The sequence below is a fragment of the Eptatretus burgeri genome, chromosome 8, assembly GCF_056783735.1.
Source record: "Eptatretus burgeri isolate ZD-2024b chromosome 8, Ebu_testis_v1, whole genome shotgun sequence".
Lineage (NCBI taxonomy): Eukaryota > Metazoa > Chordata > Myxini > Myxiniformes > Myxinidae > Eptatretus > Eptatretus burgeri.
Window position 1 is genome coordinate 106,865,190 of NC_140968.1, and position 15,197 is coordinate 106,880,386.

Sequence of the window (15,197 nt, forward strand, 5' to 3'; positions counted from 1 at the left end):
AGCAGCGTGGAGGGTCTGCTTGGACGTGCAGTCTGGTCACTTGAACTCGCCTTGCTCGTTTAACTCTCGTGTGACTTCTCAAGCCTGGAAATGTGGACTTTGCTTGGCAACGTTGCACAACACGATCCATGGTGGACGATTTCATGATGTGGTTCTGAAGCAAAAGTGGCATGGACCCTTTCAATTGCTCTTCTGTTCTCTGGATCTCCGAGTGTAATTCTCTCATGTGCTGCTGATGACAACGTGTCGTTAACCGTTTCAGTACATTCAAACAGTTTGTCATTTGTGCTTTCTTCACAGCACATATAATTCCAAGGTCATTGGCCTATCCCTTTTCAGGATACATGCGGCTTCCATTATGAGGTCACATCAATGTCTGAGGTTTCAGCATTTTGCAACAGAAATCACACATGAAAGGGAGTGTTTGTAATGGTTCCACGAGTGTGTCACAATTAAGTGCTCTTGAGATGAAATTTTGCATTATATCAAACTATAGTGACTAAATATTAACTTCTAGCAAATACCACCAGTCGCTTCGCTGATGGGAATACTAAGAGGGATGAGGGAGAGAGGAGTGGGGGAGAGAGAGAGAGGAGGTGGAAAGGGAGCAAGGATGGGTGTGGGAGCGAGGGGGGTGTGGAAGCGAGGATGTGTCGGGAGAAGGAAGGCAGCTTGAGATGAGAGGAATGGAAGGCAGACGTGTGGTGGAGCATAAATCACGATTCACACCGTTTCATCAAAATTATTCTGCATAGAATAACAGTGAAGATGGAAGCAAAATAATGTCTGAAATCCATTTTATACCGGTCATACTATAAACACGGACGAGAGACAAACACCGTCCGGACACGTCCGGAGATAAACACAGTCTGGATACAAACACCGCCCAAAGATAAACAAAGCCCAGACACACTTTGATGTTTTTCTTTTTAATCAAAAAGTTTGTTTACTTGAGTTCTTACAGTTGGACTGTTTTTTTTTAAATACCAGCTATTTATGAAGAAACCTTTGATTTTCCATCTTCCTGGCAGCCATGTTAGTTTTCTGGTTGGCATGGGAAACAAAGGCCAAATTCAGTTTGTCATGTTGTAGAAATGGATTCAACAAATTCCAATCCTTCAGAAAAGGCTGTTTGACAAATTGTTCTCGAAAATGCCTCTGCACAAGTAAGAAATCTCAATATTTTCTCGTCTATATACAGTACATTACAAATACATCGTACGTATCGTAACAGTCGTCAGTCACTCCGGTTGCCTGGTAAGAGTCAGACTAAGAATATCAACATGACCGCAATGGTCCATTGCCTCGGTGTCTTCAATCCACAATACCGTGTGAATTGAAAGTCCAAATCCACCAAACGTCACGCCAACGAGGAGCCGCATGTCATAGGTAAATGAGGCCGAGTGAGCATGACGTACAATGCAACCGGGCAGACGGTGTTGACTCACCGTAGCCAATTATCCATTAACGAGTCTTTCTTTTCATCACCTCAGGGGAACCACGCCAACTTGAATTCACCTGACACCAAGTGGATTTAATAAAGAAGCGATAATGGTGAGGGGGAAGGGAATGTACAAGAAGCACCACACAACAAACGAGAAAGGCACTCGGTGGAGCACATACCTCCGCCAGGCTGAACAGTTTACATTTTGTACCCAACTGATAGGACGGATCTGCATCTGGACCGTAATCGAGATCGAGTTGGCTTGTTCTTGTCACTTAGTGAACTGATCCACTAAGTTTTGTCCACAACGTTTGGAAATATCAATACATCGTGTTATATGTCTTTTTTGGCCCTATCTCTCAATGGTGAAGAATCACTTAAAAAAATTCTCGGATGCAGATCCGGACCAACCTGTCCGGCAAGTTTCATCCGAGTCCATACATAACTTTTTCAGATATTGTGCTAAATATCATTTTTGGCCCGATCTCTCAATGGTGAAGAATGAATGATTCTTTTTTGAGATATCCTGATCACAAACAGACAAACAAACAGGGGTGAAAACATAACCTCCGTCCACCTTCCATGGCAGAGGTAATAGGGTCAAACGGGTTGATAATTTTAGAAACAAGACACTGGGAAAGGGAGACGTCGTCTAACTATTACATAAGCAACGCGTATCTAATATCACAATTAATTATTTTACACTTATTCTAGTCATTCACTTGAAGGAAATAACTACATTATATTAAATATGCTTAACCCACGAGGAGTCATATCTACAACACTACTCGTACCTTCCTCCTTCAGACTCTCCTGAGTGAAGGAAGAAGGGAGAGCAATGTTGGGCATGACCCCACTTATCGTACAAAACTACTCCCCACCCTAATCTGAAAACCCGCATGCAAACATTCAAAAACAGTGTTCAACCCTACTCTAATGTGTCGCTTCGCTAACCCTACCCAATCACGAATACACATTAGTAGCCGGCAGATGTCGCGAGCCGGCAGATGGTACCAGGCGTTAGCAAATGTCATTGGTGGCGGCAGGAACATGCAGTGGCAGCAGGTATGGCAGCCGGCTTCAGCCATACCCCGCTCTATCTCTAGCGCCCTGCTAATCCCTCTAATACCAAGCTAGATCCTGCCCCTCTAAACCATTCTGAACTAATCTATCCATCTTGGGGCCACTAATCTCATTAAACTAACCTGTCTCCCAGGAGGAAAGTCCAACGCACATCCGGTGACACAGGTGATGAGGCGGCACCACCTCACGTGGCTTGCTGGGGGGAGGGAGAGGGGGGAAAGGGGTGCCTTCCCCTATGGGCTACACCAATAATTTGGGATAAAATGGGTCCACGCAAAATTGAATTACCCAACTCCGTTATCCCCACGGCCACAGACGTCCAAAATAGTACGAAGGAAGAACTCTAAGCTAACAATTCAAAAAACATTTTTCTCACTTGACCATTAACCCCTCTCCAGTGTGGTTCTACGCAATCAAGTTAGCTGAGACAATGTGACCAATGATATATCCTGTACGAGTTAGAGTCATAATGTATCGTCACGTGATAACAAACGACTCGGTGGAAGCACGTCACGTGATGTGATGCACTGCGCTTCTCAAAGCTGCTTCCGCAGTGAAAACTTCAAGCGGACTTTGAGTCGCAATCAATGGTTTCCACATTTAAATTTTTTTTTTTTTTTAAAGGCAGCTCGGCTTCACAAGTCCAAGGAGGTACGACTACAAGGAGAGAAATACTTGAGGCCGCAGGGACGGGCCTTGTGAACGGGATTTGAACTCGTTGGCATATCCCATTAACCCGGTGGACTTACCCAATGTATATTCCACACAGTACTCCATTAAGTGAGCAGATAAAATGAGAAATAATTTATATCAAATACATTTTAATCTTATTTGCAGCCTCTTCAATCATTGCCTTCTCCCTTTATCTTGTGCACGCCTTATCTGTGTGTAAAATACACTCAGAATGGTTCATTAAAGAATAATTTTTCAATTCAAGTAACAGCAAACGCAAAGGCTTCTGGAACTCGATGGATCGAGCAGAGTCCACGACAAAAGCAATAGTCTCATTCGCACCGAGTCCAAAGAGCGTGTGAGCTACGTGGTCTGGGAGAAGGCAAGAAATCTGGGAGAAGGCAAGAAATCTGGGAGAAGGCAAGAAATCTGGGAGAAGGCAAGAAATCTGGGAGAAGGCATGAAATCCCATTTCATGTCATCGTTCCACCTGACTCATTCGCTCACTTCGTCGTCTCAAACAGAAGCGCATGCTCATCATTCACCGTTTGCTCAAAGGCGATGCGTGAAATTCAGATTTTATGGTAAGAGCTCGGGTAAATGAACACTTTAGTCGTCCCACAACCAAAACAGGCAAACGAAAACAAATGACCGCAACACTCGGACTTTGATGAAACAAAAGTGGGACGAATGGAGTGGCCATCACCATCACACGAACGTCTTGTTGAGAACACCTCCTTATCCAAGTAGGTTGTTCTGATCTCATCACTTACCTTTCTGCCATAAAATCTTTATACACTCCATACTAGAGAGCGGCTGGTTTAGGATCATCAGGGCTACTTTGTCCTTCCCTGCAAAGAGAATAAAGCAAAATAATTGATAATAGAAATGTCACGTTCCACGTATTCCTCTGCAAGTGTGTCACCGATATCAACGCCGATCCCACTCCACCAAGATGTGATTCAAATTTCAATTCAAGCTCATCTCAGGGCCGATCTATCATATAATTCTATTTTACATGATGAACGCAAAATGCAAATGAAAAGGTCCCAACATTCAACAAAGATAAATCAATACGAGTTTCCTCTCTCCACGGCCTGGGACCAAGTCAATTAGCTTCATTTAAAAAAAAAAATGAAATTAAATGCCTTTATCTGTCCACCTGAGGACCAAATGGCTCGTGTGTTCGTAAGGGAGGCTACCCAGAAAAACGATCCCAAGGGGTTACATGTTGACGGTTTAAAAGGAATTCCAAGTAGAAGTGATGTAGCACATCCGAGGACGTGTGCTGGACGAGTGGCCTACCTTGTGGAAGGAGGCAATTCAGGGGTTCGATATCCATGGCTCAGTAAGAATCCCTGGAGATAAAATAATTTCATCAGTTTGTGTTTTTGTTGTTTTCAAAGTTCAAATGAAGATTTAATAAAAGGTGGAACCACCTTACATTCATTCAGGATATCACAAACGTTCAATTGTAGAACAAATACCAAATTAAGGATTAATTTTCCAACTGGAGATGCGAGTGTAAATTAACTCGTTTAAAATAGACCCCATCACAATTTAAAAGGTCATGTTTACAATCGTGCAACACGAGACAATCCATTAAACCGCAGCTTCTGAGCACACGTTTAAATGTCAAACGGTGGATCATAAGGTCTTCGTTCACAAAAACGTTCATTAACTATTTCACATTTATAATACGAGGACAGCTCTGCATCTTGAGCATCTCATGACAAACTGCCTTTTCAGGTTCATTGGACGTGGACGTCTTGAGCAGAACCTAGCACGAGTAACCTCATTACAAGTGAGCAGCAGAAAGAAAGAAAGAAAAAAACATCCTTGTGGGTTTGGGTGAAATTCATGAGGTCTTGATGATGACACCAATCTCATTTCCAGGATGGCACCGCGACGCGCGCGGGACATGGGCGCACGATACGGAGAAGTGCCCTTTGTAGACAGGTGGCTTTTCCATACCGGTTCTGTGGTGGCCATTGTCATTTTCTTTCAAAAAAAAAAATTAATTTACATGGAATTTTCATTGAAGGTTTTCATCGATTGTGCCAATCTTTATTTTCTATCCTCATTAACATCGACGTTCGGAAGCAGAGGAGAAGTTTTTGGCTTACATTGTTATTGTGAGAGCTCACGATGCTCAATAGACAAACGCATACCGACACCACGATGGGGACGTGTCTCAGTCGTCGTCATGTTGACCCTGAAAAGGGTTGTTGGGTTTGTCAATTAAGTGTCAGGTTGGGTTTTCTTGAACAAAACAAGCATCTTCTGTATTCCCATCTTGTGCTTTGCCATACCCTCCGCCTTTGCCATGCAACTCTACTCTAATGTGTCCTTGTCAAAGTGGACATCTCTCTGGCTGTTATCAGAGAACCACCTCACCGCCGTCGAGTCTGGCATTTCACTCAAGCCGACTGGCAGGGTCTCCGAGCAGCCATCAAACTTACAGACTGGTCTCCTATCACTACTTTCTCAAACATCAACTCATCCTGGGAATTCTTTCAAAGAAACTTGCTCTCCCTCATGCACAGATTTATCCCCTCTCGTGTTCAGTTGTCTTACCCTTCCTCCCGCCCTTGGTTTACTGAAGCTTGTGGCGAGGCAGTTGTCCTGAAACAACTTGCCTTTGCCTCATGGAAAGCAAACCCAACTGAGGGCAATCTCAGTTCTTTCCACAAAGCTCGGAACAAGTGTGTATCTACCCTCAGGAGAGCCAGAAAACAACATCTTTCTCATCTCAAGTCTGAACTCTCAAACCTCTCTCCCTCCTCAAAATCCTGGTGGCATTTAATCAAATCTGTTTCTGGTGTATGTTCCCCCTCCATCCCCTCCCTTACCTCAAATGGCCGCACTGCTGATTCCACACGTGAAAAAGCTGAATGTCTAAACTCGGTGTTTGCAGCTAAATCTTGTGTCCCAAACCCATCACTATCTCTTTTACCCAGTCACACCCAACTATCCCTGGACTCTGTATCCTTTTCTCCTGACAAGGTGGAGAGCTTGCTTTCAAACCTCGAGTCAGATTCTGCAACCGGTCCAGACGGCATCAGCCCACGTGTCCTCAAAGCCTGCTCTTCTGCTCTTGCTCACCCTCTCTCTGTTCTATTCACCCTCTCATTTGCCCAAGGTCATCTGCCATCTGCTTGGAAATCTGCAAACATCACTGCCCTGCATAAAAAGGTGCAAAAACAGATCCCTATAACTACAGACCAATCAGCCTTCTCCCAATCATCAGCAAGGTGATGGAATCCATCATCGCCTCAGATATGAAATCCTTCCTCTTCTCCAATGGCTTGATTTCCAATCATCAATTTGGTTTCAGACCAGGTCACTCTACCCCGGATATGCTGCTTCTGCTCTCCCAACAATAGATGGAAGTCCTCAATGCCAGACAGGAAATCCGAGCCGTATCCCTGGACATATCACGTGCTTTTGACACAGTCTGGCACCCTACCCTACTCACCAAACTCTCTTCCCATGGTATTCAAGGCCATCTCCACTCATGGCTCGCAGACTTCCTCTCCTGTCGCAGTCAACGTGTGGCCCTAAATGGAGTTCTTTCATCCCCTCTTCCTGTGCAGGCTGGAGTTCCTCAAGGTAGCGTTCTGGGCCCTGTTCTTTTTCTGGTTTTCATCAATGATCTCTCGGACTCTCTGGAAAATCCTCTATTTCTCTTTGCCGACGACTCCACCCTCTGCCGTACCATCTGTCATCCCTCAGACCGGCAAGCAGCAGCTTCTTCACTCACTGCAGATCTGGATAAAATCACAAACTGGTCCAACACATGGAACATGTCTTTCAATCCAGACAAATCTCACACTCTCACTATGTCTCTTCGAAAGGACCGTTTACAAAACCCCCCCATCCACTTTCTCAACAATCTTCTGGAAGAAGTCTTTTCTTTCAAGCTTCTAGGTCTCACTATCTGCCATGACCTTTCCTGGGAAAGTCACATTTCCAACCTCGCCTCAAAAGCCAGTCGCCGACTGGGAATCCTCCGTCGTGCTAAGTCCTTCCTCGGCCCTCTTGAGCTCCTGACCACTTACAAAGCTTTTGTCCGTAGCCTGATGGAGTACTGCTCTCCCCTCTGGGCTGGTGCTCCTGCCTCCCACCTTTCTCAGCTTCACGCTGTCGAAACCAGGGCATTTAAGATCATCGGCATCTCCCGCAATGAAGCTGAGTCTTTGGGCCTCTCACTCAATCACCGCAGGTTGGTCGGTGGTCTTTCTGTCTTCTACCGACTCCTCTCCAGCCTTGCCCCCCCTGCTCTCTCTGCGATTTGTCCCCACCACATTTCCACAGGGCGCTCAAGGTCCGCCAACAACCCCCTTCTGGTTAAACTACCAAAATCACGAATCACTGCTCATCTTCACTCTTTCATTCCTCTTTTTCCCCACCTTTTGAATAAACTTCCTCACTCTATTCTTTCCCATTCTTCCCTCCAGGCTTTCAAAACAGCTGTTCACCACCACCTCTTATCTTCCCCCATCCAAATCCTCGATCTTTTCTACCCCCGATAATCCACCCAAGCCCACTTCCTTCATTTCTCCTGCTTTCCTTCCTGAAAGGTCCATCTTCTCTTCGCCATGTTCCCCGTCCCATCCCCATCCCTCTCCCTTCCACAGTTCACCTAATGTGTCTGTTCCCCACTGTTTTGTCCCTTCCACTCCCGCCCCTCTTGTCTCATGCCTCCTTGCTGTGAGTTGTGTGTTAGCTCTCATACGAGCCTCGACCAAGGTATACAAAAAATAAAAAAATAAAAAAAAAACTCACCTTGATGTCCATGCATCTCTAACAACATGCTCTACCCCTTACTGACAGCAAATTCCATCTATAATCAGGCTTGCTGCATCATCATAGATGGACTTTAACCTGCTTTCCTTCTGTATGGTAACCGCTTCTTCACAATCATTACTTTACTCACTAGGATCAAACTCCTTTTCTTCTCACCTGTGCTGGAGGTCCTCCAAAGTGGACATGGATGTGCAATTGTAAGTGGGGATGAGTCGAGAGTCTAAGGCCACAATTCTGTCAGAGAAATCTCAACAGTGTTGCTGGACTGTGCTACCAGATAATAGTTTTCAGCGTCAAGTTGTTTGGGCAATTCACCATCCGCGAATCCGATCCCACACTCAAATAATTTTTGTAAATTTTGCAAACATCTCACTGAAATGACTGATCTGTCACCCATCCACCCATTCCTACCGCAAGACCTTTCTCCATGCCTTCAACAACAACAACTCATTCCACCCATCCCATGATCTTCATCTCAGAATTTTAAATATGGGTATCTTAAGAAGTATAGTTTGTAGAGGTCGTCTGCATTCTACAAACAAATCAGCCTCACATTATTTTTAGTGTGAAACCCCTCTGTGTCAGTTCCCTCCCCCACATATTTTACAAGCTCACATCTTTCCAACCCCACCCCTCCTACATGTCCCCATCTTCAGCATCCCTCCACTTCATGTCCCCCTTCATCCACCAACTTCAAGTTTCCTCCTCACCCCACCTTCTCCAAGCTCCCCCTCTACAAGCTTTCCACTCACCCCAACCCCTCAAAGCTTTCCTCCAAACCCACCCTTCAATGCCTCCCCTCTCGTATTCCAACTTACCCTGCACTCTCCCGGCTTCCCCATCGTGCTGCCCCCACCAGCTTCAATCTCGTCTAGCTCCCCTTTCTCGGCATTCACCTCTCAGCTTGCCCCTTATCCTGCCCCCAACGCCCTGCACCTTCTTGGCTTGCCCCACATCCCAACCCTCCCAACTTCTCCTCCCCTGTCCATCAGTGTGTAAGCCTCAAACATCCGAGGCCTCCACTCCAACTTGCCAGATCTCTCAATCCAGGCCATTAATGATAGCTCGGGCATCATTTGTTTAACATCATCCTACCTCCCACAGGACGTCCCTGATTACTCAGTGTCTCTCACTGGCTATCATCTCCTCAGGTTTGATCGACCTGAAAACTGTCCGAGTAGCAGAGTCACAAAGTACATCAAGAACTTTATTTCTCATACACATTGTACTGTTCTTACACCTCCCAACCCCCCAAGAGTACTCTGGCTGTGACTTCCTCTCCGCTCCCACCTTTTGTTTGTGTGTTGTATCGTCCTCCAAACGGTGATGACTCCATCTGTATCTCTCTCTCTCAGACAACATTGACCAACTTTTAATTACTCATTCCAACACTCTCTTCCTCGTATGTGGCCATTTCAATTGTCACCATACAACTTGGCTGGGTGTTGGTACCTCTCTCTCACCAGGCATGGCACTGCAGCAAATGAGTTCTGTGACTCCATGGGACTGACTCAATCCGTGAACATTCCAACCCAGATTTCTCCCAATGGAAAATCCTCCCTTCTGGACTTGGTGATGACCAACTTCCCTGCAAATGTCTCCTGTCCTTCCTCTGCTCCAATTGGTTCATCTGATCATATACATGTGAAAGTCAACATCTCCAACTATTCTCAGAGAGCTGCCTCAACACCAGCAAGTCTGGCATTTCACTCAAGCATATTGCAGTCATCTCTCTTCAGGACTGGTCTCCTATATTGACTGCCCACGATGTTAACTCAGCCTGGGAATTCTTCCAAAGAATATCTCTATCTCTATCTCTCTCTCTCTCTCTCTCTCACAGATTCATTCCATGTCATCTTCAATTACCAAACCCTTCTTCCCACCCATGATACACCAAATCCTGTGGTGAGGCAGTTGCTCTGAAATAACTTACATTCTCTTCCTGGAAGGCAAGTCCGACCGATGGCAATCTCGGTGCATTCCAAAAAATCCACAACAAGTGTGTGTCCACTCTCAGTCGAGCCAGAAACCAACATCTGTCCAACCTCAAGAATGAAGTTTCAAACTTGTCTCCTTCCTCTAAAACCTGGTGGCACTTTCCTTAAGTCTATCTCTGGAGTATGCTCCTCTTCCATCCCTTCCCACTCTTCAAATAACACCACAGCAAACTCCGCTCATGAGAAGGCCGAATGCTTCAATTTCTGTATTTGCTTCCAAATTGTGCGTCCCCAAACTCTCACTCTGTACCCAACCTTCCCTGTCGTACCAAACTTCTCCGGGACTCCATAAGTCTTACACCTGAGAAGGTGGAGAAGGTTCTTTCAACTTGTGCTTTTGATACAGTCTGGCATCCTGCATTACTCTCCAAACTCTCTGCCTGTGCCATCCAAGGCCAACTCCACACATGGATTACTGACTTCCTCCACTCTCGTAACAACGTGTGGCTCTCAACGGAATCCTTTCATCTCCTCTCCCTGCCAAGGCTGCAGTGCCCCAAGGCAGTGTTCTAGGCCCAGTCCTATTCCTAATCTTCATCAATGATTGACATTCTGACATTCTGGAATTTATTGAAGGAAACAACAATCTCATTGACATTCTGGAAAATCCTCTTTATCTGTTTGCTGATGAGTCCACCCTTTGCTGTGACAGACCTTGACCAAAAACAAACTAATAAATAAATAAAAATCGCAAACCGGTAAAACACTTGGAATGTGTTTTTCAAACCTGACAAATCTCACACTCTCACCGTTTCTCTTCGAAAGGACTGTCTGGCAAACCCCCAAATCCCCCACCCTCAATCTACTTTCCAAACAATCCTCTTGAGGAATATCAGTCATTCAAACTCGTGGGTCTCACCATCCGCCATGACATTTCTTGTGTTAACCACATTACAACGTTGGCCATTACAAACAATGAACGGATATGAGAATCCATTCCTCGATGATTATTCAGAGCTTGTTGTCTTGCATACACGAGAATGTGCTCAGCAACTAGTGGTTTCCACCGTTCACAATTTTGAGAATCTTGGTTTATCCCAATACCAGAGGTTTCAGAAGGATGTTCTGCAGGACAGATCAAAGTCAATCCATGACTTGATTAAACCAAACAACTTACCATTGCTCAAGGCACCCAAGCCCAAGATCAACTCCAAAGCAAAGCAACTTGCGTCTGCCCAGAATGATGCAAACCTTTTGAGTCGTCTCTACATCGCTAACCAGCAAAGAGGTGGTGATCTGGATATGTTCTTCTCCCATGAGAATCAGACATATCCCCCTAATTTATCTGACCATAGTTAACTTCGGACAGGCACTAAATCAGATCTGATGAGATGCTTCGATACAAGTGGGCTGAATAAAATTCCCGACATGTTTGATTGCAAAATCTTTGATGGGACAGTATTAATGCACACTCAACCTACTGCCACTGCCACTACTTTCAGAGATTATGCAGAGAATTGATTCTTACCTTTACTTGAATGTGAACTACAGCATATTACTGACAGAGGAGATGTCGTCTGGGACCAGTATCCATCAATCCATTGGGACCACACACTGTGCAGAGTGTTGGTGCTGCCTAAGCAGTCTCCTTGACTGTTGGGCACAATCCTGGACAGATCGCCACTCCAACACAGAATACCAGCAAGCTGGCACCCATTTTTGCTGACCTCAGAAGGATGACAGGCAGAGTCAACTCCACCAGGTATTAATTCAAGAGCTGAGTGGGATTTGAACTCAAGATCCGAGGATCCCAAGCCCACCACCCTAACCATTAAGCCAACACCAAGCATATCGGAGTGGTGCAGCCGCTCAAAGTAACTGGCCCAGTGACCCTTCACTTTGGACTCCTCTATCAAGAGCCCACCACAGCTTATTGGACACAGCTACAGCAACTTCAGGGGATTGAATGAAAATCTTAAAAAATATTTATTTCTCTTGAACCGTTTCATCAATCAACGTGAAACATCACAATTATGATCAAGCAGTCATGAGGAACCCTTACAGCAACATGGAGTCAGCTTATTGGACACAGCTACAGCAACCAACTCTAACAGCACTGATAATGGGTGAATGCAAATCAGAACATGGCTGTGATCGTTTTAAATGGGCAAAATTTGGACTCACTTGTACAGATCTGTGCAGCTGCACTTGTGAAAAAAAAAAAAACATAAAACAACTACAAGAGCAGTCTTCGATGACACAACGTCATCAGATATTCCTCCGCACACATTATTACATCATTATACATACTTGTACCAAGTTTAATTTAAATCCCTGAACTCAGATTCAAAATATTAAATAATTCCGGCTGCCAGACCATGCGTCCGATCAAGTTGAAATTTAAAACATCCCAGCAGAGTACCCGCCCTACGGGCGGTCTTGTTCCAAGAATGCAACACATTCTTGTGATGTATACTTTTGTTTGGGCGGTGTTGAGGTAAGTGACAGCTCTGTATAGGAAAAAGAAATAACCCGGGTTTGGGGCACGAAACAAAAACATAACGACTGCTCATAATTCAAAACACCTAAATGCACTGGAAAATGTGGGGACAGGAATACTGTACTGTAAATGGTGGAGACTTGTGATACCCTCCCCCACCTGGAGGCGGCGCTACACGATACACATATAAATGGAGAATTTGCGTTAAGCCGTTCTGGAGAAGAAGTTTTTTAAACGTTTATTCTTCAAAAAAAAAAAAATCATAGTGGCCAAAGACGTCAGTTGGAGAACTTTTTGTTCCTCATGGATTGGTGATCCTACCTGTGCAGTTTTGCCTCAATCTGTTCAGCCGTTTCAGAGAAGAAGATTTTTGAAGGTTTTTATGTTAAAAAAACAATATGGCTGTCAAACCACGTGACCGATGATGTCATCATTTTTTTTTTCACAATTACAATTTAGCCCTCAAAAATGTTCATAATGATCGGATGAAATGTTCGACATCTGCAATTATGACGTCATAACGAATAGTCACACCTACGGTGAAAATTTTGTGTCAATTGGATTTGTGGTTGCAGAGAAAAACAGTGCAAATTAGCACGTACGTATCTGTGCAGCGTATCGTACGTACGTACGTACGGACGGACAACCCAAAAACATAATGCCTCCAACAATTTCATTTCCTTTCTTTTTTTGTGGCCATCTGGTTCAACATACAGCTTTCTTTTTTTCCTTCTACTTAAATATAAACTCTCTCGAGATCCTCGCTCCTGAAAAAACAATATTAAATCACATTTCGATGCAACTTGTATCTGCCCACAATATATAATAACGTGCAAGCTTGTACAAAGAAAACTATCGAAACAACGGCCGCACTGAGCCATATTTGGTCAAATATGGCCGCCATCGTTTTTTCTTGAATTTTTTTTTTTCAAAAAATCATGATTTCAATGGATTCCTTATATCTGAAAACATAAAAAGACATGTTGTCAACGTTTCTATCAGATCTAGTACCAAAAACATGACGATTTACAGATTTTGACAAGTCCATGGTGGCCATTTTGGATTTTATGCTGTTAATATGGACTGATTGTTTTTTAACCTCCGCCATCGAAGATGGATGGAGGTTACTGTTTTCACCCCTTTCTGTTTGTTTGTTTGTTTGTGAACAGTATTACGGAAAAACTCCTCGACGGATTTCGACAAAACTTGGTGGGGTTGTTAGGTCTGGTCCAAGGATCATGCCATTATATTTTGGACTTGGTCCCAAATCCAATATGGCCACTGTGGCGGCCAATATGAAAAAAATATTTGAATTTTTTTTTTGCATTTCTACATGTTTTAAGTGATTTCCAACCCCCCCTCCCCCCTAAAAAAAATTGTTAGAGAAAAAAAATTTTTTGCAACTTTTTTTCAACAAAATTTCGATTTCTTTTTTTTGCATTTCTACATGTTTTAAGTGATTTCCAACAAAAAAAAAAACATGCCAAAATTATAATTGCCGCTGATTTTGGAACTTCAGGTGGATATACCCATGTAAAATCAATTTCTGTCTCAAAGAATCTCGTATGTAAAAGTTAAAAGTAAAAGGGAAAGTTGCAAACTATAACTCTGTGAGCACTGTTGACGTCAAATTGAATGAATAGGATATCAGGTTCACTCGAGTGACCTCGCAGTATTGGCGGCGGAGGTTTTGCACTCTGCCGAGTGCTCCCCCTCTAGTTTAAGCATGGGATTGCTTTATTCTATATACCCATAGCTACTCAAAAAAAAATTGCACTTTTGTCACTCTTGTAGCATCATTTTTTTTTCCGCTGAGCCAACTGACTACGTGTCCCACATTCATGGATGATAAGATGCATGCAAATATACAATCTCTTCCAGGGAGGCTGTCTCTTTATTCTGGCTCTGGACCTGCTGAGTAACCAAATCAACAAGTAAGGACATGGATACACCCTAACGACCAATAAAAGAACATCCAAGGAAATAGGAAAGGTGACACATCTACTATACATGGATGATTTCAAGCTCTTTGCACCAAATGATGAAAAATTGACAGAAAAACTACACAGTGCCTTCAGAAAGCATTCACATCCGTTGACTTTTCACATTTTGTTGTTACAGCCTGAATCGAAAATGGGTTAAATTTAAATTGTTTCTCACCGATCGACACAAAATACCCCATAATGACAAAGTGAAAACATTTTTTCAGAAATTTTTAAGCCTGATCTTTTGAAAGCTCCTTGGCACTCATGGTTGAGTCTTTGCTGTGAAATGCACTACCCAGCAGAGGAAACCCACAGGAACATCTGATATTATTATGAAATAATCAGAACCAATACAATTAAAAACAGGTGGATGTCAATTAACTTGGTGTGTGATTTTGAAGGTGATTGGTTACACCGATGCCTGGTGTTGGCTTAATGGTTAGGGTGGTGGGCTTGGTACCCCAACATCCTGAGTTCACATCCCACTCGGCTGTTGAATTAATACCAGGTGGAGTTGACTCTGCCCATCATCCTTCCGAGGTCGGCAAAATGAGTGCCAGCTTGCTGGTATCCTGTGTCGGAGTGGCGACCTGTCCAGGATTGTGACCAATAGCCAAGGAGACTGCTTAGGCATCACCAACACTCTGCACAGAGTATGGTCCCAATGGGTGGGTGGATGGTTACACCTGAACTAATTTACAATTGATATGATAAAGGAGGGCGGAGGGGTGAACACTTATCAAACCAACATATTCCAGTTTTGTGTT

The 15,197-nt window shown here is 44.0% G+C and overlaps 1 protein-coding gene across 5 annotated transcripts in view; it reads right to left on the minus strand.

Annotated features, from left to right (window-relative positions):
- TPK1 (thiamin pyrophosphokinase 1) overlaps window positions 1–15,197 on the minus strand; it is a 57,652-nt gene that overhangs the window by 38,839 nt on the left and 3,616 nt on the right. For 3 of the 5 annotated variants that reach the window (XM_085893460.1, XM_085893459.1, XM_085893461.1), the window contains 2 exons: window positions 4,505–4,557; window positions 3,973–4,050 (listed from right to left, as the gene is read on the minus strand). The exons of the other annotated variants lie outside the window; for them this stretch is intronic. In XM_085893460.1, the coding sequence (XP_085749586.1) occupies window positions 3,973–4,050; window positions 4,505–4,541 (115 nt within the window). In that variant the 5' untranslated portion in view covers window positions 4,542–4,557. The remainder of the gene's footprint in view (window positions 1–3,972; window positions 4,051–4,504; window positions 4,558–15,197) is intronic. 5 annotated transcript variants of the gene reach the window in all.